A 25,199-nucleotide genomic window follows, 5' to 3' on the forward strand; every position below is an offset into this window, starting at 1 on the left:
GCCTCACCTGAAAACCTTCCTATACTCGCTCGATGTGACCATTAGTGAGCGGTCTTGGAGCTTCACTCTCTTTCGAATCCCTTGCACTTAGGTTGTATTTGATTTTCGTTCTGCCCTGTATATCATGACCATGCTCATCAACGCTTTTGATCTTGGCCCTCTTTTTGGGCAGTTTCAGATGAAACAATTTCAAATCTGATATTGCAAACAGAACGACCTGTTGAGACTCCATACAAAAGTGTCTTGAAGAGTATATATCAATTGAAGAACTACCCCAAGGTATCGAGCTTTTAGCATGAACAACAAGTAGAAGTATCATGGACGTTCCTATACATGGGAAGGATGGAAGAAATGGGGAAATTATCCACACTCAAACTTTGTACTTGGAACTCTAGCTTTCTTCCCAACTCACCCCGAGAGATTGGTCTAGTAACTTGCGCGTAACAATTACCTACCAGATTGCTAACCAACACGAAATGCGCAGACGAACTCATCTCGGGTTATATCAGCAAGAGATACATGCCCTTCACTCAGCGACTGAGAAATGAAACTCAGGAAAAAGCAAAGTCTGAATTCAAACTTCTAGCTACTTCTGAAGCCTATGGCAACTGACTGATTGATGAAGCTTCTTCGGGAATCTATGTAGCGTATGACGGATCTAGGCACATCACCGGTGTTCTAAAACATACAGAAACGATATGTTGCATCAAGCATCTCTGAATTGCGGGCATCCAATGTTCCGGTAGTTAGTATGAGCTCCTACGACAGGAGGGTGTGAATCAGACAGACAACCAGAATAACAAAGTTCTCACACTGATATGAAACCCCCTCGACCTTGCAAGATCAGTATAAGTCGGTACGAATACTGCTCTCAACGATGATGTATTTCAGAATAGCTCTTTTTGAGTCCATCAAGATTCTCTACTAGAGGTAACGGCATTTTGATCAAAGTAATGTTTGGTTGATTGATTGGCATCGAATCCGAGTTTCTATCGAAAGGCATGAATTTGATGTCTGTGTTTCTTTTGAAGTAATGGGAGAGGTGAAGGAAAGATATATGACATATTAATGTCGCAGAAGGATGCAGTGCATGCTAGGAAAAATGAATGAACAAATGATGCAACTGTAATATTTCTCTCTTCAAGAGATTGGAGAAGAAACAACCATCAGCTAAATATACTATACGAATGATATAACAATTCATCTATGATCTTGGTAGGAAGATTTATAAAAAGAATTAAAAAAATTATATTGCTAGCAAGTCCAATATATACCCAATTTATTAATTCACGTACCCTTTGTTTTATAAATTCTTGGCAACATCTTTGTGTTCCATCGCAGATGAAATGAGGTACAGGAGGTGCGTGCACCAGCTTTCAAAGATCTTCATCTGTTCTGATGCTGCCTATCTACTGAACACATTACAACCACAACGACCACGTCCAATTCCAGGAAACTCTACGATCCCTCACGTCTCCACGAACGAAAGATACCTTATCAATACGGAAATCCTCATACTATCGCAACGATGGATTACTCTGATGCTTTGTGAGTTTCCCAAACTTGCTTGCACTGTGCTTGTTGCGCGGCTTTGAATTTTGAGCTTGAGCTTGAGGGCTGGATCGATTGGTGATGGTTGAGGGATTGAGGCTACAGCTGGAGCTTGAGCTCAAGAATATATGGCACTTCTTGGTAGATTCATTCGATTGGGTCATGGCAGACGATGAAAGTCGAAAATGATAAAAGTCGATTTGATTGGAAGCTCCAAGGCTCCATCCATCAAGAGCTCTCCCCAGCCCTCAACCACAGCAATCCCTACCGCCCCGCGTCCGCGACTGAATGTGCCAATTCAAAGTCCATAATTGAACACGAGACTAATCATGTATTCTTCTTAGCCGACTTGTCAATTTGGCAGTAGGTGTTTTTATGGTTCTTGGTGGAATTTCCCAATTCTTTCCTTTAGGCTTGTAAGTAATCTAAACATCCATGCGACAACAAGTATCGAGAAACATGCTAACATCATCGTAGCCAATCTATTATCATTGGATGTTATGTTATCATCTTCGGAATCTGTAAGTCATCCTCATACCATATCGTCCCCCTCACGAAATCTACTAACACGAAATCTCCCAGGCACTGCTCTTCTTGGTCCGTCTCACCCACCTCAAGCTCGAAGTTTCACAGCCATCCCATCTCATCGCACCCCTATTTCGACCTCAAATGAGCCTGCCAAATATGTCGCACATGTCACTAATACCAAAGTATAGAATTCCAAATCCCACCACAAGTCTCGCGCTATGCATCTTTCCTCTTCTCCTTCGTCGGACGCGGAATTTGTACGTCACACTCCACATCCCCATATACAATACCCACCACAAACCGCGCAAACTAACACCCAAACCTAGTCTACGTATTCGTTGGATCCATTCTCTTACACGATCACGTCTTGCGCATCATTGCCGGTTCTTTAATTGGCATAATCGGTCTTATTTACATTGGTCTCGAGTTTGTTCCATCTATCGAGCCTCCTGCAAACATGAGGTAAATGCCCATTTTATTTCCCATATTGCTTCGCTTTGTACAAGTACAAATCATCCAAGACCTTTTACTAATGATTATCACAACAAACAGGGAAGCAGATGGAGGATGGGGCGCCGAACAAGTCTAATCACATCGCACACCTCCACCTCTCTTCGAGTTCCAAGGCTCCCCACGCGCGATCACTCAGCTCAAACAAGATATCGTCCATATCTCCTACGATACGCACAATACCTCGATACCGCATCTACTTCTTCTCTCGCAAATGCTACCTTTGCCATCATCTATTTATTGATGCTAAAGACGCGAGTTTCCAGAAAAACAGCCTTGTATTACATAACATATTACCTCTCTTTTATCGAATCACCGACTCAGATTAGCTTTAGAGTGGGCGGTGACTTATTGAAGTATCTCCTTATTATTTCTCACGTGTGTATGTATGTACGTCTGTCAGTCTTCAATAAAAGCAAGATACAAAATCCAAAGCCGGGAAATTACAAAATCCACATTGTGAGACTTTGAACTAGAGATTATATTATTGATTATAATGTTTTCATTTTGCTGAGACTCATTGGACTGCATATATAGAGGGTCTGTTCTGTCATTTTTCGTTCCGTTGGAACTACCTGCACCTATCTTGCTTGCCTGAGCCTTAGAACCCTGTGTCTGTTTCCATGTATACATTAGAGTTGCAAATTTGTGCATCTAGCACTCCCAATATCAAAAGCCCAAACCTGGCGCTGAAGATATACCCAAGAGAAATCCTGCACGCCTCTTGCCATTCCAAAGTTACATTGATAACAAGTATAATGAAATCCCCTATTCATTAAATGGCAGAGGGGTATCTGTATCCCATCCCATTCCGATTATGTAATGCCCCCCCCCCCCCCCCAAAAGAACCCCTGGTAAACTCCCATCATGCAGTGTGTGGCCCAGTCCTCAAAGACAAACTTGCTCACTCCCATACCCCTATTCTTACTCACTTTCCTTTCCCGTTCCGTGCTCATTGTATTCTTTCCCATATCTGCAACAAACCCGCGAGAAAATTCACAAAGTAAACGCACGTTCGTAATTTCGTAGCTTTCTTTTTCGTCCAATTTGCCGGAAAGGCTAGTGTGGTTGGCGGGTAAATATTAATCCAACCCGATTCCCAGTTCAGCCAATTCTCTTTCCTTGGCCTTTAGAGCCTCCCTCATCTTTTCCGCTTCCCTCTGTAGCATCTCCCTCCTCTCCGTTTTTGCGCGATCGCTTTCACTTGCCGGGTCTTTCGCACTGCTCAGTGCACTCCCAGCTCCACTACCCGAGGGACTGGTTGAATAAGTAGCTGGACCAACGGTACTAAGACTCGGGCTAACAGCGGCGGAATATCGGCTTGGACTTAATCTCAGACTATCGGTTCCGCGGCGGAAGCTAAGGTCATTTTCGGGATTAACATCAGAATCGGAACTTGTGAAGCCATGATTTAATATCGATTTTATGGACGAGAGACGCTTAGGTAAGGTCGATGCGTGTGCAGATTCCGAGGAGAGTGAATTTTTTGGGTCCATATCGGTAGCGGAGAACGACCGCTTTCGAGAAGGGGAGAGATAATTGTTTGGCGATACGGAAAGTCGATTATAGACTGGCGAAGGATACGATGCCATTGGCGGTAGTCGATTATCATTAGTCAAGGAGTCGAGATTTTGGCCTTGATAATTTGGATTGGATGTATAGGCGCCAAGATCAGATGGCGGATGTTGTTGATGCTGATGCTGACCATTTTGTGTCCGGATTGGTTCGGGTAGAGCTCTTCCTGGATCGTTGCGTAAACGAAGACCCAAATTCACTGATCCGTCAGGATTTATTGTGCCTCGCTCAACTACCTCTTCGGGTGAAGCACGATCAGAATCTGGAGAATCCATTGTACTACTGGTTTCATAGCTGGAAGCTTGAGAACCTTGAACTGCTGGGACTACCCTCTTACGACGCTTGATGATTGATTTCTTCATAGTCACTGGTCGATGCACACCATGGAGTTTATAATACAGCCCTATCATGTGTTAGTTCGGATGTACTTCTAGCTTGTCGATAAACTTACCACAAGCGTTACAAATCGTATGACCACTCTCATCTCTACGCCAGAGCGGTGTGATGGTAGTTCCACAGTTTTGGCAAGCTACAACGACCGTAGTATTTTGTGATTGTAACTGGAGGGATGCAACGTCAATCGGAGACGGCGCATCTGTTGGTTGATCATTTTGCGGCTGTGGTGTTTGTGTTGATTGTCTATCTTGACAAGAAGTAAAATGAGCGCTTTTTGAGACACGGTTGTTGAAAGCTGGACATCCGCCGCAGCCTTCGGCGCCTCCAGTACCATTGCAACGTCCACCGCCAGGGCATGTTCCTGTGGAAGTTTGATCTGCAGAAACATAGGTTGCGCCAGCAGTAGGAAGTGAAATTGACCCGTTTGCAGAGGGAGATTCCAGTTGATCTCCAGAAAAACCGATAGGGGCAGTGGTTGGTGGGCGCTTGAGATTTGTTGGTCGAGAAGCATTGCGAGCCTTTTGATATAAGCCACAGGCATTGCAAATAGTTGCTCCTTGCGGAGACCTTCGCCAAAGTGGTGTTCTAGTTGTGCCACAATTACTTCAAAATGTTAGTCACAACTACCTACAAAGTAATTGTCTTCCATACCTGCATATTTGATTAGATTGAATCTGCTCCACGCCTGGGGACGACGCAGGGGCGCTGGCCTGGGAACCCTCTCTCTGACTCCGCTCCAACGAGGTATCCCTAGGACTGTGGTGATTTACTGGAATACCAGTAGTCATAATTCTATCCGAGTTTTTATACTCGGAATTAGATGAGATGCTATGGGTGTGATCCCTTTCTTGTTGACGCTGATCGTCGTATCTTGAAGAGTTCGCGGTTCCGATTAATTGATTGCCTGCTTCATACTCTTCTTTGCGAAGCTGTTCCATTGCAGCAGCAGCCGATCGAACAGGTATCACTTCTTGCCTCCGTTGATGCGGAGATGTTGAGCCTCTGTTACTCATATTGTCAAAAGGATGATCCGACTTGAAGCCAATCGAAGGAGCTGTTTGAAGTGCGCAGCACATATGGCTTTCTGAAAACGTTGACGTGTCTCGAAAATATATGATTTCTGACGAGCGGAGAGGAAGCAGTAGCTAACGTCAAAAGATATGATGAGAAATCTCTCAAAAGCAAGAATCGAGTTGTTGTAATGCTCTTTATGAAGTGGAGAGCACTGTAACGCGTTTGGATAGAGAGAAAGACTTTGCTATTGAATTAGCGTGAAGGTGATGTCGATTATTCTTTAATCTCCAGGTGCAAATGTAGCTGGGTAGCGAAATGATATGGTCGCCGATGAGGTTATTCTACCGACGTTTGGATGCGTATGAGGAGGCAGGGTTAGATTGCCTTTGAATCTCAGCTTGGTCTCTTGAGCTCTACCTACTTGCGCCAGAAAATACAAGTTGCTAGGGTGAGATGCAGTAAAGATTGGTGCTTATTCGGGAATGCTGTGAAAATACTGGAAATTACTCCTCGAATGAAATTGGAGCCCAATCAACGCTCGAAAGATCCAGAAGGCCCTGAAGATAATTCGAGGGTTCCGTCCTGGAGACTCGGGACTAGACCTCCTGATGAGGATTGAAAGCCTGTTGTCCAAAGAAAGGGCCTGATTGAGTGGAAAGTTAGCTTGACAACGTGGTAATGGTTATTGAAAATAGATTTGACCCAAAACGAGTAAGCTATGCAAATTCCAAGTGCTAACTAACAATAATGCAATTCTCTATGTTGTGGTCGTGATGGTGATTTGCGGTTGCACGGGCCAAGTTTATATTGGAGCGGGAAACAGAGCCTACAATGCACTACGCAAACTTCGACTTTGCCGTTGTTGAATGGGAGCAATGGCAATGCGATCAACCTCTTTTGCTCTAGTAAAGGCTCCAGAACCAAATAAAAGGGGGTAGAGTGACGGAAAATACAAGTGTTGAGATATCGTGCTGTGTTACCTACCTGAATGCGCTTGGATTTAATGGCTTTTGGATCAAAATGATCGCCGTGATCTCCGGAATTTCGAGCACGAGAAAAGGAATATTGAGGTTGATAATATGAGGAAGGATTGAGCGGTTGCGATTTGATCTAACTTCACTCATGCAAGCCCAATTCCTTGTCTGACACAAGTTTTGCTTGCTTGCTCTCACTGATATCCGTGACTGAAGATTGATTCGATAAAGTCCAGTGACCAACGTCAACCTTCCTCTCCTCCCCCTTTCGGATGTTTCAAAAGACTCTTTCTTTCTTTCTTTCTTCTTTGCTCCTTGAATTTGCTCGTCGTTGTTCTCTTTTCCTTATTCGAATGTGTGGCTTTTATCATCCATAATCTGTAATGTGTGAAACTTTGTAGAATCCAAATATCGGTGAGATGATTACTATAAAGTCAGGGGGGGGGATAGAGGCTGAATGAAATGAACGAATATCCTCAAGAATATCCTCCTTCCCTTCACGGTGGTAGTGACAACAAGTGAGGAAGACGGTATTGAGAATGGTGAAGTACAAAGATGTTTTGAACTCTTCTTCGCCCTTGAGACGGTGTGGACGGTGTGGTCGGTGTGAAGGGGGATTCCTGTTGTACGAATGGCTTTTTGGAATATTCCAATGAGTTTTTTTTGATGGTCGGTACTCGTGCAGCAAGGTCGTAGTAGAAAAAGGCTTTAGTTAATACCCAGCTAGTCAGTAAGGTTAGAAATTGATCGCTACCTAGGTAAGTTATGCATACAGTAGCACTTGCTCCTCTTATTCAAGAAACACCTTGGAGTCCTGGAGAGGCAAGCGTCACTCACGCATAAAGAGTGGTTCTATTGCGATTAGCGTAAGCTACATTATCTTAGCGTGGTCATTCACATTATCTTATTTTTCATTGGCTCGGTTAGGGTATCTCTGATCAAAGATTTAATGCAGGGTCGAAAAATTGAATTACTTATCGGTATCTTCCTGGCATGTCCCACCATACGTCCTTCGTACTTCCCTAGCATCGCGCAGGCTGGTACGGTTGGAACTTGGTATCGAGGCAGGTAAGCAGAAAAAAGGTAAACGGCCGTTGGTCCAACATGCCGGGTATCACTTCACTCATCTTCCGATTGATTCGAATGTCCAATATTACGGAGCAACACATGAGATAGAGGTCACGAGACATGAAGACTAGCAGAGACTGTCTAAACCTATCTGGGTACTTGGTCGAGAAGTGAACACCTAGTACAGAGAATTATGTAAGCAAGATTCTAACATGTATTATCTGATCCTATGCGTAGGTATACGAAGTATATGCCATGTACGTACAGAGCACAGAGTAGAGTGTGTAGAGTTGCAAATTATATCACCTACCTACCTAGATACCTACTGAATCTTCTTCACAATCAACATCAACAACGTAAGCTTCTAACCATGGAAGTGGGCAGCATCACATATCACATCACATTCATCTCCGGGAACAATTTGTTCACCGGCGACCACATTTCAATCACATTTCACCTCCTCAACGAAAGCCTCTTTCCATAGACCTCAAAGGATCGTTCTAGACCATTTATAGTCCTCAATGCTCATCGCTTCCATTTCTCCAGAACACAACCGCTATATGTACCTGGGTCATCTGCTGGCAGATCTAAGTATACGGTCACACTAAACTGTATTCTCACCCAATCACCTTCCATACAGATGAGATGTGTTTCTACATTTGCTTTTTCCCGCTCCTCATTATCGCTTCCAGAATGCAGGCGAACGTGTACCCTGTCAAGGGATTCGTGGAACGGAATTGCCACTGACCATCGGACTATTGTACAATCCCAACTCCGATGCTAAAAATGTCTATCGGATTTGAATAGCGGCATGGATATTCCAATCTTGGTCACCTCCCGCGTCTATAATCGCTGCGTCAAATTCCTACTCAAGGACATCGGTGGTACATGCAATAAACCAGGGAGAAACAAATGTTCCAAGGCACAAACGTACTTCTTCTACGTTGAGCTTTTCTTGACTTTGATACTTCCTTTCATCCTGGCGTTTCGTGATTGGCATATATATAGTTCGCACGCACCTCGTTTGCATCCCTTTTCGTACCCCCAAACCACCAGCCACGCCAACGATCCTCCGTGAAAGCCCCCAGTAAGATCCTCAGCCTTATCCTTATCCATGAGTTCATCTCGTGTTTGTGCTCAACTCGAGATGGTCGACTATTTTCGGTACAATACGATACAGCACATCCACCTCGGAGCGTGAATGTTTTACAAGTACACATGCGGTGTGGACCAATTATTCAATCTCTTGAGTTTGAATAAATCAACCGTAAATTCAGTCTCCGCAGCCATAATTCATCAGCACTCCCGCTAAATAACAGGAGTCTATTCCGATGTCACGGAATCTCAAATGCTACATAGTGATGTACCCAATCATAGTCTACATCAACAAAATTTGAACGACTCCGACTCATGACAAAAAACGCCCCGCGTTACAACCATTAAAGTACCTCACCCTGTCAAATACTATGATAAAGGTTACTTTATCGTCCCCAGCCCAACAGTCGTGGTAATGTGACCGTCAAGTCTCCACGGGTAACAGTTTCTGTTATACGACAGCGGCATGGAAATATATTTTCCTTTGCCGAATCCGAACTCACCCCGTCAGTGCAAAGACCCGAAATCATACAGCATGAAAAGGGGATGAACTACATTATACAAACAAACTCGTCCCTTGTAAAGGCACAGCATGATTATTGGCCAAGAGAGGAGGAATCGAGATACGGATTCGTGGCTCGAGTTCCCCCTCTTCATACATCTCAAATATCAAAGTTTCACAACGTTGATATTAATGGACCTTACCTATCATCGAGATCCACGAATATCTTTCCAGAGATTTATCCTCATCCTTGAGGTTGATCCTTGAGCTTGACACCATGTAACATCAAAGTGCTATATCTGTGCAACCAAACAACGCATGGAGCCGCCGGCCTACATATACGGTACCATTTCATCCATTTACCTGGCGAAACTCAAATCCTCGAGTTTCCAGCCATGCAACATCCCGATGACAAGGTATAACTATAGGGATAATGTTGGTCGCCGAATGGCAGGGTAACGGTACGGCATCACGTAGGTCTTGGGAATCCAATTAAAATCCCGCCACACATCTATCTTTCTCATCTGATAGCAAGCATACTTGCAAAAGGAAGTGAAACCGACTTCTCTTGTAGCCGAGTTTCTTCAAACTTAGCCTCCTCCTAACTTGCGCTCTTCTTTATTCGACAAACTTTCCCCCCAAGATATTTTCTTACGCGCATCGGACGTAGCACCAAAGACTCGGCGAGTTTTTTTCCTTCTTGTCAAGTGCCGTACGGAGGTATACTGAACGGAACGAACAAACTTCCCGAGTTACAAGTGCCTTCCTACATATATCTCTCATAGGTCCAGGTAGCACGGCGAGTATACTGCGCAAGTGAGTCTATCCATGCATGTATGGATGCAGAAATATCAATATCAGATCCGGACCGAAACCTTTCACATCCTACAAGGCGACACTAGAATGTCAAAGCTACTTGGAGTGAGTATGGGTATGTCACTTGTAAGTACTTGGTACACCGTCAATTCCTGAGCATGAATTTGAATATTGTCTTTGCATCTGAGCAGCAATGCGGAAGATTTCATCGGACCATTTTGATATCTCCCAAGAAAAGAACAGGCTAGACTTCTGCACTTTTTTCTCAAACACCATTTCTCATGTATCTTCTCAAGATATCTCTCATATTTATACAAGTACGAGTACGAGGAAGAAGTACAAACATATTCATTTCTCATACTATCAGTCAAAGACTTGTATCTGTACAGTTTAGTATACCCCGCCATCACAGCTTCACACAAGCAGAAAATCATCCTATTTTAGAATACGAATGGCTTACCATCAATCATAATAACAAAGTACAAATAACGTAAACCCAAACTCTCACCCATAATTTTCCTCAATCTCTCAGCCCCCGCCCTCCATTGACTACCATAATTGATCCTTTGATTCCAGCTCCCAGATTCAGAATTTGGAAACATCCCATACACATAATATCAAAATAAAAACCACCCACCCATCCACTCACGCAGCAGATGTTACCCCCATCCCCCATCCTTCATTCTACACTGTCCAAATATCCACCATTTCCCCCTTCCTACCAACCTACCTATCTACCTGCCGAACAACCTACCAATCTATCACATGCTATCTTACATTCTACCCCATCCCTCCTCCTTCATTCCCTCCATACTCACCCTACCTATCAGGCTACCAAGCTCCGAACATCCAATCCAATCAAATCCCCCCATCTCCCTTATCCAATTTCCCCAACCTTCCCATCCTCTGATCTTTTCAAATTCCCAAATCTCCATCTCTATTTCTATCTCCACCCTCCTTCTCAATTCTTGACTCGCAGCTCTTAATTCCTTCACCACCATCCACAAAATCATCAATACTAGCAATATCGACAACAACAATAGCGATCTCTTCCTTACAGGTTATTCCTAAAGATATCGATATCTCTACTTTTTGGATTTTTTTCGGTTGCTTCGATTGCTTCACTTCCTCTATCCATCTCATCCCCTTCCCAGCTCTTCCAAACTTCCAAACCTACGAAGCACCCTCTATCCTCATCTTCATTTCCGCATCCTCGTCCACCATACGATTCAGTCCACCCCAATCCAGATATCCAAATATCCATCACCTCCACCTGCACCTTCACCCGCATCTCCACCCCCAACAATCTTCAATCTTCAATCTTCAATCTTCAATCTTCAATCTTCAATCTCCAATCTCCAATCTTCAAACTCGTCCCCTTCCCTCCTCCCATCCCTCCTACCTCCTCCCAAGAATCCTCCCTCCATCCCCTTCCCTCCTCCCATCCCTCCTACCTCCTCCCAAGAATCCTCCCTCCATCCCCTTCCCCTCCCCCTTCATTCCTCTCTCCCTGCCCAAAAGCAACCCCAAAAGAAACCCCAAAAGCAACCCCTACCAACTCAACAACTCAAAATAAACCCCAAAAATAAAACCCACATCAACCCACATCTTCCATCTCCCATCTCACACCCCCCCAAACCACACACCTAGTATTTACATATCTACATATCTACATATCTACATATCTACACACAAGCACATACCTACCCACTCTCGAAGACACATCTCAAACCCCAAACTCAAACAAACCTCAAAGTCCCAAACCCATACACACAATCCCAAACCCAATCCTTAATCTTCAAATCCCAAATCCCAAATCCCCAAATCCCCAAATCCATACACACAACCCCAACTCTCCAACCCCCTAAACTCTTTCCTCGTTCCCCATCCTTCACAACCCAGATCCCGCATAACATAACAATCTATCGTTACTTACCTCACCTAGGTAGGTATTCTCACCTTCTCCAAATCAATGCACAGACTCACCTAGTACAAAGCATCACTATTTACCTAACTCTAAACCCCAATCCTAATTTACAAATACGTAATTTCATCTGTTCACCACTTCGATTCTCTCTTTTCTTTATTTCATCTCATCTTTCCTCGTCTCATTACTTCATTGCACTGCCTCTCCATTTACACAATCATTGTAATATCAACTGTCCATAAATACACAGAGGTTTCATAACAAACACACATAAGTTTTCACGTCCTTCTTATTGCAGTGTATACATTGCTTTTTGATGAGAATGATCTTTCATCTTGGTGCTACATATTTAAAGTAGTGAAGTGAACTAAATTGACCAATGACATTTATGCACGCTTTTCAACCACCTCGCGAGCTCGTAGCCTCATGGTCTCTCCCTAAGTTCACCGCTACTTTACCATCTCTCTGGAAATAGCAAAGTATGAAAGCCATCAAAAAGCAATGTGAAAAGTGGAGGGCAAACATTGCAAAATAAGCAAGCCATATTGTAAATGTACACCATCAAAATAGCACCAGTTGTAACAAATCCTCCATCGCAGATTCTGCCAACCTGTATCTTATCCATACATCAATTCTTCCTTCCTTTCTTCGTAACCGTGGTCCACTCGCCATCTTCAACCGGAGGAGGGACGGTTTTTCGATCTGTAATAATTCTCTTTCCTTTCTTAGCAGTACTTGTAGTGCCGATTGAGCTGTAGCCAACAACACTCGCCCATGTAGAAGTAGACTTGAGGGTATTGCCGCCATATTTCACACTGTATCTAACAAGATCATGGATACCTTCTTGTTCCATCTCGTCATCTTCTTCCAGAGAACCATCAACTCCTTCGGTTTCGAAACACTTGTAGACATTTCTATTTTTACCATGAGGTGTCTTCGAAATACTCTTATATTGTCTTGATTTTGGTTGAATGTGCGACTCGTGTGCCGTGGTGATTCTCAAGACCTTGTGCTTCTTGACTTTCTGCTCTTTTTCTTCAAGAAATATATCCTCGCTTCCATGTGCCATTTCTTTTATATCCTTCCTCTCGACCGTCATTTCTGCAGGCATGTCCGTATCCGCCGTAGCTTCGTCTTCGTTCTCTGAATCATCTTGTCTGCCGTCTCCCTCTGTCTCATCATCGATCTGAGAATTTTCCGGTTCGTCGCCAAAGAGCTCTGCTTCAGTTTTCATCGCAATCATTTTCTGACCCGGAGTTATTTTCTGACCAGTTGCCCAGTCAAATTTTTTGCGGTATTCAAGGATATTTCGAAACGCGTTTCGTCCAGCCCATCTCCAGAAACCTTCTTCTCTGATGACAGCCTCTTCTTCTTCCCGTCGGATAACATGTAGATCATTCTGGATGGCAGCGATGAGCTTTCCCATCATCTCTTTTCGGCTTTTCGGATTAGAAGGCGGTTTGACATCAATACCAAGACGGCAGAAAATTTCGGGATCAATACCACCATATGGATCGTTTTTGTAGGCTGTTTCGGGAGTAAATCTTTGCTGGTGACCACGGAGTTTGGATTGTCTTAATGGTGTTACTGTCGTGAGTCTTTTGGCTGCCCTTTGTTGCTTTGGAGTCGGATAGTTGGGGGTCTTGTATTCTTTGTTGGAAACTTGAGTGAGTGGCTGAACCGCATATGTATCATATTCTTCATCCTCCCCTCCAACCGGACCAGCAATTGCAGATGATGTATCAGCATGGCGGTTGTCATAAGCATATGTACCTTCCCAAGCACCTTTACTTTCGTGTATTTGACCATGCAATGCCTCGCTAATGGCATTGATCTCATCTTGACTACAAACAACAACGTTCCTTCTAGTGTTTCCTCCCAACTTCTTTGCTCGCTTCCTTTCTCTCTTTGTTAAAATCTCTTCCTCGAGGCTCATTTCAGATATTGCGTCGGTTGCCTCGGAGGTAGTCTCGGAGTCTGTCCGTTTCTTGTCAGCTCCGTCTTTTCTCTTCATCATCTGGGATCCAAGAGATAGATCAGCTTGATCAAATGTGTTGATCTCTCGAATAATATTCAAGATCTCTTTGTGTCGAGTATAGTGCATCTCATCAGATGTGTTGCATCTATTACAATTAGCAAGCCAGCGTAGACAGGTACGAAAGCCTATATAATTACCCGAGACATTCATGAGATTTTCCTTTATTATGCATGCAAATTAGCGTTATAATCTTGACTATTTGATGGTCTCATAACCATTATCAAGCGCCTGGTGATCAGAATAAGGCTAATAAGGTTGGAAAACTTACCAAGGAAGTGCAACTGCTGATGAAATCGGAAGCAAGGTTCAACATGCTTACCAAGGCAGGAAGACTTTGAACGAGCATCTATGGGAGTAGCATAGTGAGTAAGTCTATCAAAGTTACAGATGAGGTCGCTATAGCTTGATGTGACTTACTATGAAGTGGTGTTGCACATGTTCCGCAATGATGTTCTAAAACGGTTGTTATTAGTATACTCTGCGGCCAAAACAAGATCGTGGGATTTTGTACCTAAGCCAGGTGATACATCCCATCTATACAATGTTTTGCCCTTATAGAGACGATCTTCGCGAGCAATTATTGCCCAATTCATCATAGTCAATATTGTACAAAGTAGTTGAACTTGGAATGCTCGAATGTTTTGGCGGCGAGAACTTTGATTGCCTTGGAATATGTAAGTAATTGAACTTTGATACTGAGTTCGGTCTACGAATCTCTTTGCTCCTGGGGAGATATTCTTGTGTTCGACGATGCGAGTCAATCAAAATATCTTGTGGAAATTCAAAGAATAGCCGGCTCATGGGGAAAGGTTGTAAATGAAATACAATCTGTTGTGGACAAGCAGATGAATGATGATGTTTTTTTCTGTCTGATTCTAAGGCAGATGAAAGTCTTCAATGTTGGCGCAAGAGGCTGCTTATATCTTTTGAAGATGTCTCTTGATGAGGGGTGCAGGAGAAGAAATGGTATGACTTCCTTAGCGCAATACTAGCATTAAATTGTCAGTTGGAAAAATGAATTGCAGAAATTCGAAGGCATAAGGATGCGAAAATGTGAAGTCATTGTGAAATTGGGTTGATTACAATGTTGATAGAAATTTCTGGTCCAATTTTTGGGGGAATTGATTGTGAATCGAACGGTTCGTTAGACTTAACTTTAAATAGTAGCGTTTGTGAGGCTATGGAAAGAAAGGAAACGAATGCAGAAACGTGTTGTATTTCTCCGAATTATACGGTTCAACACTGCCGTAGGGTAGGCGGTTGTGAACTGAATCTCGCCGAACTCCGGACTCAAGGCTTGTGTAATCGACTTATTAGACGCGATAGGTGAATGAGATGTATCAATATCGATGGAGTCAATATGGTCAGACGGGATCCAGGAAAGTAGAATTTGTTATTTTATATCTTTTCGTTCCAATTCATAAAGTAAATTTTCAATCTTCCAGATCCAATGTTCCTCTCGACATCGATGTGCCACGTTGGGCTATCAGACTGGGTTGAATTGTTCTGTAGGTGATGACTTCAGTCAACACTAGCTATCTCACAACAGCTTTCTGCAGATCAGATGCTTCTGAATTCAAGCCCCCCTCGAGTTTGGATGCCTCCCAAGCGGATAGAAGTAATTGTTGTCGTCCTGGTGGGAAGAATTTGATATGATAGCCAGGTTAAGATTGAGAACTCGAGAACTTCTTTGCTTCACATATAACTGCGCGCTATCGATAGGTACTTTACATCATATATTCGTCGAAGTTGAGGGATTGGAGTGGTGAAGATCACGGAAGCGTTGGTTGTCGTCTCGATCGAAGGATGTTCTCTTTGTATTTCGAATGAAGAATGGATCTGTAGTAGCTACTCTTACTGAGAAAGGACCGGACAATACTGGCATATACCTCAGTTGAAGGTATTTCGAAGACTCGAGGTTGATTGTTTGTAAATCCTGATTCCTAAAGGGATGCCGAGTGTTCTGTTGGTCTCCTCCTATCTCCTTCTCTCTCTCGCTTTTGGTCGTGTATAAAGATTGTCTGCTGAAAGGATGCTGAGTGTTAGGCCCTCTAGTCCTTCCTTTGATCTTCTTCTTTCTCTTATTTGTAGTTGTAGGCCAAGACTGGTTGTTGAATAGACAGTGAGTGATATTTCGAATTCTTCCTTTTCTCCTTGTTCTTCTCTTGCTCAATTGTATATGAAGACTGGTTGATTAGCGAATGTCGGAAAGCTGAAGTTGAATGTTTTCTCTTCCTCCTATTCCCATGTGGTGGACAAAAGAAGTAAAGTCTTGCTATTGTTGTTGGAGTGAGGATCAAGTGGATGTTATTTGTTGAAGAAAGTTTGCGTCAAGTGGTCTGGATGAATACAAACGGATCGATCAATTGATGAACGTCTTCCGCGATCGTCTTAGCATTTACTTATCAGGAATTCTGTTTGGAGAAAAACGAAATGAGATAGCATAAAGTAGTAGAATCCAGTGTGAAAGCGTTCAAGTGGAGATCTCATGCGACAGCCATGCTTGATGGGAAGTTTGTTTGTTTAAAAAAAAAAGGAAGGCGCATTTCGACTGCTTGGAATTTCGGATAAGTGCACCACCATACCTACCTACCTACCTCATTCATTTGACTTAGTGAGTACCTTCTCTACAATTCACTACAAACAACATCGAATGAGTACATGTTTCATAAAATGTTTGGGAAACTCATCTTGACTTATCATTATTCAGAGACACTGCAAAACTTGAACTGCTAGTTGCACACGAAAGTGACAGGATAATGAATTGTGTGATCCTTTCCATCTGATGTTCTCTCTGTTGTTCTCTTGAATAAATCAGATCAATATCCACGTTCATTCATAATTATCAATTTCAATTTCATTCCATTCAAATCATCACCAAACCAAAAAGGAAAAAACTTGAACATCGCAAAACCTATCCACCCAATTTTATGCTCCATGTTACTAAATTGTGGTCTCACCAAGACGAAGTTGATTCGCTCAAGTGATAGTGGCGTGCTTCCTCACCTGTTGAATGATGAAAGAAGCTTTACCGCCCATATTCAAAGCATGCAGCCAACCTAGAAATCGCGGACTACTCGTGCACCTGCCCATGTGTATGGATAATTACGCTGGTACCAATTGACACTACATGATTCAATTAGTACTATAACAGAGGACGAATCAATCTGACTTGACTTACAATGTCTTCCTTCCAGCAATGCGAGGATGAGTTGCCCACGATCCTCCAAGGATGATGTTGTGTTTTCCGTCAAAGAAGTCGGCTTTGAAGATCAGTTTTACAAAAATTTCATGGAGCAAAACGGAAGACTTACCAGTATATGCCGGATATAAAGGCATCGGCTCAAATCCTTCATGCTGAACGAGTGTTGAGCTGGTCCATTCCCAAACACCACCCATGCCAGCCTGCCCTGCAAGTTTATTACCTCCAGCAGTAACGGAGATTGGATGCCAGTTCTTGAATCCTACATTGGCACCTTCAAGGTCGGTGAAAAGCTCTTGAGAGTTTCCACCGGTTTGAGGCGCTGGTGATGGTGGTGTCTCTTCAACGCCCTCGTTTATTAGATGCCTGTTCATCAATCAGTCTTCGCATATGACTTGAAGCAATATCGCTTCTATACCTACCCATTAACAGCTGGCACAGTCTTTCCAAGATGTCTCTCTGCTTTCTTGACGTTCAAACCGTCGACGTGACTGTATATACTTCGAGCTTCTTCAACCGTTGGGATTCGCCCCCCCATCCAACTTGCACATCTAGAAAGCTCATCGTATGAAGCGAATACAGGCCAATCTAGAGCATACTCAAGTGGCACTGGACCATAGACTGTTCGAACAGCCTTGTCTTCAAGATATGCCTTACTCAAACGGGGCAAAGTTGACCCATTTGTACTTCCATTACTGTATCCATTTGAAGCACCGTTGGTGTAACCGTTCAAATGCTGATTTTTAATCCACGAAGCAGGGATCTTGCTTTCATGTGTTTGTTCCAGATAAAGAGCGTACTGTTGACAGTTAGGAATTATGTCTCACACACGTTTCAGGCGTGGCTTACCTCTTCATTGGTAATTGGTCGTCCTTTGGCTTCAAATGATTGAACCACAACTTCTCGGGAAGGTTTCTCATTATCCCTGTGGTGCATTGTTATATTTACTTTGTGCTTAAATGGAGCGTGTTTAACATACCACCCAAAATGATTATCCGGTCCAGAATTATCCTCGGGGTCATCCAACCCGACTACGATTTTCTGCTCTGGAATGGTAAACCATTCGTTTGGCACTCGCAATGCCTTGGCTTTTACTGCTTCTCCTTTAAAGTCTGGCCTAGCGCTAGTGGGTGGGATAGTCTTATCACTTTGCAATAACATGTACAAGAGAGTTTCCAAATGCATAGCTTCGTGCTCAAACCCCAACCAAAGTGCACGACCAAGATTTCTGGGAAGTGCTTGGCTTGCATATATCTTCTTGATTTTTGATCTCACCTTTTCTTGATATGATAGAATCTCCTCAAGTGGTGGCCACTCATCGGGAATTTCGGAGTGAGAGTGACATTGCTCGGGATTGTCAACATCCGGATCAATTCCTCTTTCAAAAATTGCGGGATATGAAGAAGGCTCACAAAGCGGCTCTGTAGTAACCTTATTTAGTTGCATGTCCAAGAATGTCGGAATATGTCCCAGGTAGAAAATGCAAGCATTTCGAAGTTTAATTGGCTTCTCGACCAACTCTTCATTTGGAATCATTTTTCTGGTGACAGTATCCCATACTGACCACAGACCTTTCCAATCCTCGAAAGTTGGGGCGGTAGACGAAGCATATATATCTGGATTCGAGTCGAATGTCATTGTGCTCTTCACTAAGAGGTGCATATCTTCAAGTTTAAGTCAGAACAGTATTCAATGGGATACAGATAACAGTTGTTCTGCTATGGAAGCGCATTTTGCAATATCATGCCATGTTGATGTCAGTCCCAAGTTAGCAAGTGAATAAGCAAGCGCCACAAATCCACGATTAGGAGTTACCCCCATGGCGGTGGTCTCTATGATCATAAGACCATGTACATTGACGTGGTTTTTGATGTCTACCTGCAAGATTGCCGGCTCAAACCGAAGCTGGGAAAGATAAAAATAATACGAAAACTTACTATATTCATCCTTAGAAGCTGACCATTTCTGAGCTTCCATCATCCCAGCATCTTTCACTAGCTTGGATGTTTCTTCCTGTGAGTATTTCAAACTGACCTCTATTTTCACACGTTCACCTGCTTTTACAAGAACGTCTTTGATGACAATATCTCGAGTTGGAGAATAAAAGGCCTGGTGACGACCTCCTTGTGTGTCATATACATATTCTCCGACGACAGTCCAGTCTGCAATATCAAATACATTCTCTCCGAGTATTTTGTTCGCCTGAATCAAACCATTCAAGATAAACCTTTTGTAAGGAGTAAGCAAATGCCTGTTAATCGATCGCTCTCCATTGCGAGTACATACTTGTGGGTGATCCCTTTCTTGTCTTTTTTATCAAGATTAGCCGCAGGAAAAGTGTTGGATCTGAGTAGACACACCATTATAAGCATGACTATAACACAATTAGCTAAAGGTCACCTGAGTGATAAATTTATGGGCTTACTATATTTTTCTGGGTTACTAGTTGCATCGATGGCAATGAGAAACATGTCCGAGGGGCTTAAAACTTCCGCAAAGCTCTTCAAAAACGCCGATGCATCGTGTCTTTGAAAGTTACCTGCACGTGGTAAGTTGTTTGCTGGTAATCAAAAATTGTAAAGACAGACCAATGCTCGATCCCATCGATACCACGCACTTTGGCCTGGAAGAGTTTTCAGGAAGTTTCAACCATGCAAGACCATCGTCATAAGTACCATGAAGCCCATGACACTTCACGTATCTGAAATCCGGGACCTGTTCTAGAGTTCTCTCTAACTCTTTCAATGAAAGATCAAGCGCGTAGTAGTCGACACATTTTCCCGCCGCATCTAAAGCTCGTAATAATATACTCACCTTGCGCAAATTACTAATCATTGTTAGTTCTAGAAGCTTCAAACCCCAACGAAAATCACAAACCCGCTTCCCAGCTCAACAACCATAGAGTTAGAAGGTATATTTGCAGCGATACTTTCCGCGGAACGTTCAAGGACATCTATCTCTGCGTTTGTAAGATAGTATTCAGACAAATAAGTGATCTGACTCTATGAGTTAACATGATTTTTAGATTTCCCAAGTAAACGAATACCAACTTCTTCATATATTTGTAGACCCCGCTCGTCATACAAGAGCAGGGTAGGCAGACTCTTGAGACCACTTTTTGGTCTCAAAGATGCCAATATCTCATCCTTCAACTCGATTTCGGCACCATCATGGCGTATGTCGATGATATCGAAATTCAAATTGTGATATGATTTGGGCTTAGCTCCCGCGACCTTTGTCACATGAGGAGACACGCTTGAGACCTCCTCGACAGTACCGTTAGAAATGCTGGGAATGAGAATAGCCATTCTGACAGAAGAGCTGAGATTGAGGGAGCTTGCAATAGAATATTGGTGTATTGTCAATTCGTTCCGAGCTGGTCCAAACTTTGTATTTAAAGCAAGAGAGGTACTTGGGAGTAGTGGAAATGGTTGTTTACTTGAGGAGTTGTGGAAGAGAGCTAATATAGTTTCTCAATCTCGCAGAAGCAAGCTAATAGCCGAGGAATTCTCATACTCATGTAAACTTACACAAAGATCTGACATATAGAACCTGTTACAAAGGGAACTAGTGTAGATTAAGACTTCGGCTTAAAAGACTGCAGGCAGGTCATTATGAAAATCACCCGAAAGGGTAAAAGGGTGAATGGGGGTTCTCGGAGTCAGTGTTAGTACGAGTACTACGTACTGTTCGAGAATCGAGCCATTCAACAATTTGCTTGGAAGCTCGTTCTTTCATTTATTTGTTGAATGGTAAGGATCAATCATATGCAGAATTCCCCCCCCCCCACATCGAAAGTAAGGGGTGACCTCATATTACTAAACTAACTCTTAACCCCGCGTGCGAACCGATATGTTTTGCTCAATTGATGCTACTAAAGCCATGGATTTGACTTGTGGACAATATAGGCCAGTAGGAGATATGAGGGAAGGTTTTTCCAATAGAAAATAACGCAGGCAATGAAGTGTCTGCTTGGGTACGTATTTATCTTTAGGTGTCGACCGAGGATGATGCTTCATTGCATACCCAATCTCTTATCTGCAAAATCATGGGAATATATGTTCGTACAAACACTCAATACAGGACCACGACATCGACCATGACTAGCTTCTTTTGGAATATCCGCCTATCCCGGAATATCGTCTCAGTCCATCGCAAGCCAGGATGATTTAGGGTGTAATGGTTAAGTCATGCCACTGCACAAACCGTATATGCTCCCTTGCCCCAGTCTGTCAGGTACGGAGTGTAATGTAGCTCCAGCTTGTGATCACATGAATTAATCAGTGCAAACAATTTCAATTGCAGTGCGATTGCATCGAGGCTAATTGGTACTAGACAGATGCAGCTAGCAGTTGATCAATCAGTTCACCTGCCGTTTAGTATTGTGCACTCAAATAGCCTATCTCGAAACTGTGCAGGTCGATGAATAGTCATGATCAGTTGATTTGATTTATTTCCATGAAACCGACCTGGAACTCTCCTGGAAATGCGGGGGAGGAACCGGTGACAAATTACTATGTGTAATCAGTGAGCATAGGGTATCCATATCACTTATCTTTGATCTCTTCCTACAAACATATGTATCGTATTATAACTGGGTCGAGTCTGTAAGATTCGTGTTTACTCCTCCATAGCTTTTGATAGTTGTTTGAACGTCATTCTAAGCATTGTCTGACTCCACTTTGGTATGGTCAATACGCAGAAAACACTAGGGCATGGAATCATGTTGTAGTGGGGAAAGAAGACTACTAGGTAGCTGTGACAAGCTGGCTTTGTATGACCATGGCAACAAGATCCCGATACAAGTCTGATTTGGAAGGAGTCTCATATCTGTAGAGCTGGTATACAAACGCTATTCAAAGATCGTGGCTATCGAACTTGAATGCAGAGGATAGAGAGAATGGTATTTCAGAACCATTGCTGAGCCGGTCTGATACAAGGACATCGGCAGTATATTGAGGGGTGAAGAGGGGTACGTGATCACTTGACGTACGTCTAATAGATTTCATATCCCTTCTGGCGTCCGATTTTGACATTAATTACAAAGTGATATTCCGGAAAAGAAGCTTCATCAACAAACCTTTACTGCCCTTCGTCGATTTTGATCTTCATGTAGTATCACGTGACTGTGCCTAATCGTATCGGTAGATGGTTGCTCCGTCCGTTTGTTTACTTTTCGATCTTTCCAAACAACGACGAAAGACGAAAGACCAAATCCCCATGCAAAACACACCAAAGTACAAAATTTGAGCATAACAATCTGCGCTGTCAACTTCCGCTCAATAACAGAGACACGACCACCACCATACAACATGTCTTACAATCCACGAATGAGCCTGGCTCCCAGCTCGCAACAACAAAATCGAGGCAAAAAGAAGGAGGAAGAGAGTGATTCATTCATGCGCCTGGTAAGATGATCATATCATGATTTCATTGAATTCCCACTGATCATGGCAGCCCGACAAAGAAATTGCAGGATGTATCAGCGATATAGGCGTACCATTTACTGCAGCGGATCTGTTGAAGCCCAATCCGCTCCAGATTCAAATGATCTTCGAATGGTTTGCAGAGCTGCTAATGAACACGACTCGCGATACAGTTGATCCCGCTATGCGTGCAGCTTCCGAAGACGTTTGCGAAGACTATCCAGATATAGTTCCGGCAGAAACCAGGAACCTTATGGGTTTCTATGTTAGTTTACGCAAGTTGCTATTTGAATGTGGCATTACGGACTTCTCGTTTCAAGATTTGTACAAGCCAACACACGACCGCCTGGTGAAGATATTCTCCTACATCATCAATTTTGTACGATTCAGGGAAAGTCAAACACAGGTTATCGATGAACACTTCAACAAGGCCGAGACTACAAAAGTTCGAATCGAGACACTATACATGGAAAACCAAGAGATGGAAAGCCGTTTGGATGAGTTGAAACGAAATCGCCGGGCAATGGAGGTCCATATCTCAGAAAAAGTTAAGCGCAATGAAGAGTTGAAAAAGAGGCTCTTAGAATTGCGCCAAAGCCAAGACAAAATGGCACGACGATTTGAAGGACTTACTAAAAAGAAGAAGGAGATGACTGCTATTTTGGAGGAGAAAACTGCCGCGACCATCGAATTGAGACAAGAAAGCTCGAAGTTACAGCCATATGTATCTCAGTCACCAGCTGCCCTGCAAGCATCATTAACAGATTTGAGCAACGCACTAAATACAGACAAGTCACAAATCGACGCTTTTGATCGACGAGCGCGTGCCTTGCAGACTTCGACCGATACGTTCACAGTAGTCTCTGCAGATGTAGTTTCATGTACGAAGCTTCTGGAAGAGATTTCGATCGAATTGGCCAAGGAAGAAGATGAAAACGTGAAAGTGGCGAGACAACGAGATGCCCTTGGCGAAAGGGGAAACAATGTTCGTGAAGTGGAGAGAACCGAAGCTTTGCTACAGCGACAGTTGTCGAAACATCTTGAACGAACAGAGAAATTGAGAGATGGTAGCAAAGCAAAGGCCATGAGTGCTAAAGAGAGGATGGAAGAACTGCGAGCTGTCCATAGAAAGCTCACAGAAGAGAGAAACGAAAAAGGCAGGGAAATGGAGAGGAGAAAAGTAAGAATAGAGCAGACGGAGAAGAAGGTACGCATATCAAAGTTTCTGCTAACAGCCTGCAAATATACTGACATAACACAGATGGCGGATTTGAAAGAAAACATTGAGAATGAAATACATAGTGCACATGACGAGTTCTTGAAGATGGACTCGCATATTAAGCTATACATCACGGAAATGGAGCAGTCGATTTGATTTGGAGTAAAAGCTTCTGGATTTTATGTTGGACTAGCGATCATGACAGACATGCTAATGAATTGGTATGAAAGGTTGGGGGATTGGTGGCGTTTGGGTATACCTCTTGATATATGATGATAATGGCTTCCAAGCAAATGCATTTCTTTCTGCGTTTATAGATCATTACGTATGATGACTCCATTCTGCATTTCCGAAATCAAACCATCTTGCGAATATCCGGCCTACCTCTATAGTTCTGCCACTCCAACCGCTATCTTCACCCTCTAACCCAGTGCGCCTTACACTTCCATTTAGCATCGGAACATGTTCATCCCACCCCTTCCAAGTTCTATTGTCTCGTCCCATGTCCCCATCGGATTCCAACCCACTTCTGTCATTGATTTGACCGCCAATGTCTTCATCGCCGCCAGCATCCATTTCCGTTGACTCACTCCTTTCTGTTTTCCTCTCACTCTCTTCCAAGCACACCACTATCCTCTTGTCCCTTCCGCCACTTTCAACCAGGCCTGCCAAACTCCTGCTTAACCCCTGCGCACTCCACTCACTCGTATCCCTATGTAAGTCTATCAATCCATATACAACAACCATCTCCCTTTTCCTACCCACCTTATCCCATTTTTGATCTGGTGGAGCTCCAATCTTTGAAGCTGTCTCTGGGGAAAGGACGGAGAGATAGGCGCGCAGATGAGAAATCATGGGAATGTAGATTACAGATATATGACGTGAGAGGGAGATCTGGTGGAGAGTCTTGATAAGGAGTGAGTGAGAGGGCGTTTGAGATTGCGCGATGCCGGTCGCCGGATTGGGAGGAGAGGAAGGTATGTCCATGGGTGATGGTGGTAATGGTGGAGTGCTCGAAGTGATATCTGCGAGAAGGGAGGAGATGAATGCCGCGCGAGGTTTGCAAATCAAGATAGTGGTAGGATAAGCGTCATGATTCAATATCCAATTCAGAAGTTCGGAAGGAAGAGCTGGCGGTAGTGTGATATATGAGGGTGACATTTCGAGCGCAGTGTAGTTGTCGTTCTTTGATATTGGGTGCGATAATGATAATCATCTCTAGAGAATTGAACTATAGTTAGTGCTGAATGTTAATGATCCATAGTAAAGCGTATTCTCCGACATCTGTACCACGAGATGTAAATTATCAACAACACATAAGTTATGTAGACACTAATAACTGGTGAAGACAATCAAAG

At 43.3% G+C, this 25,199-nt stretch overlaps 7 protein-coding genes across 7 annotated transcripts; 2 read left to right on the forward strand and 5 right to left on the reverse strand.

Annotated features, from left to right (window-relative positions):
- Positions 1-1,528: 1,528 nt before the first annotated feature.
- EAF01_006422 (uncharacterized protein) lies at positions 1,529-2,668 on the forward strand (the record flags this gene model as incomplete). The annotated part of the gene is made up of 7 exons (XM_038914676.1): positions 1,529-1,548; positions 1,896-1,967; positions 2,029-2,072; positions 2,134-2,148; positions 2,268-2,336; positions 2,406-2,541; positions 2,632-2,668. 7 exons carry the CDS (start codon positions 1,529-1,531, stop codon positions 2,666-2,668), a joined length of 393 nt encoding a protein of 130 aa, XP_038769631.1.
- Positions 2,669-3,443: 775 nt separating this feature from the next.
- On the reverse strand, positions 3,444-5,636 carry EAF01_006423 (uncharacterized protein; the record flags this gene model as incomplete). The annotated part of the gene is made up of 3 exons (XM_038914677.1): positions 3,444-4,567; positions 4,616-5,163; positions 5,212-5,636. 3 exons carry the CDS (start codon positions 5,634-5,636, stop codon positions 3,672-3,674), a joined length of 1,869 nt encoding a protein of 622 aa, XP_038769632.1. The 3' UTR covers positions 3,444-3,671.
- A 414-nt stretch (positions 5,637-6,050) lies between these two features.
- Positions 6,051-7,031, reverse strand: EAF01_006424 (uncharacterized protein). Its single transcript, XM_038914678.1, has 2 exons — positions 6,559-7,031; positions 6,051-6,217 (listed from the first exon to the last, which is right to left on the reverse strand). Exons 1-2 carry the CDS (start codon positions 6,696-6,698, stop codon positions 6,106-6,108), a joined length of 252 nt encoding a protein of 83 aa, XP_038769633.1. The 5' UTR covers positions 6,699-7,031; the 3' UTR covers positions 6,051-6,105.
- A 5,553-nt stretch (positions 7,032-12,584) lies between these two features.
- EAF01_006425 (uncharacterized protein) lies at positions 12,585-14,590 on the reverse strand (the record flags this gene model as incomplete). Its single annotated transcript, XM_038914679.1, has 5 exons — positions 12,585-14,079; positions 14,132-14,153; positions 14,263-14,340; positions 14,412-14,447; positions 14,506-14,590. The coding sequence occupies 5 exons, from the start codon at positions 14,588-14,590 to the stop codon at positions 12,585-12,587; spliced, it is 1,716 nt and encodes a 571-aa protein (XP_038769634.1).
- Positions 14,591-17,053: 2,463 nt separating this feature from the next.
- On the reverse strand, positions 17,054-20,504 carry EAF01_006426 (uncharacterized protein; the record flags this gene model as incomplete). Its single annotated transcript, XM_038914680.1, has 12 exons — positions 17,054-17,120; positions 17,176-17,257; positions 17,309-17,562; positions 17,619-17,995; positions 18,046-18,121; positions 18,176-18,860; positions 19,134-19,423; positions 19,483-19,570; positions 19,622-19,735; positions 19,785-20,023; positions 20,074-20,192; positions 20,247-20,504. 12 exons carry the CDS (start codon positions 20,502-20,504, stop codon positions 17,054-17,056), a joined length of 2,649 nt encoding a protein of 882 aa, XP_038769635.1.
- A 2,004-nt stretch (positions 20,505-22,508) lies between these two features.
- On the forward strand, positions 22,509-24,298 carry EAF01_006427 (uncharacterized protein; the record flags this gene model as incomplete). The annotated part of the gene is made up of 3 exons (XM_038914681.1): positions 22,509-22,604; positions 22,654-23,829; positions 23,884-24,298. The coding sequence occupies 3 exons, from the start codon at positions 22,509-22,511 to the stop codon at positions 23,995-23,997; spliced, it is 1,386 nt and encodes a 461-aa protein (XP_038769636.1). The 3' UTR covers positions 23,998-24,298.
- On the reverse strand, positions 24,163-25,002 carry EAF01_006428 (uncharacterized protein; the record flags this gene model as incomplete). Its single annotated transcript, XM_038914682.1, has 1 exon — positions 24,163-25,002. The coding sequence occupies one exon, from the start codon at positions 25,000-25,002 to the stop codon at positions 24,163-24,165; it is 840 nt and encodes a 279-aa protein (XP_038769637.1).
- Positions 25,003-25,199: the final 197 nt, after the last annotated feature.

Source organism: Botrytis porri (genome assembly GCF_014898465.1).
Source record: "Botrytis porri strain MUCL 3234 chromosome Unknown BPOR_008, whole genome shotgun sequence".
NCBI classification, from domain to species: domain Eukaryota; kingdom Fungi; phylum Ascomycota; class Leotiomycetes; order Helotiales; family Sclerotiniaceae; genus Botrytis; species Botrytis porri.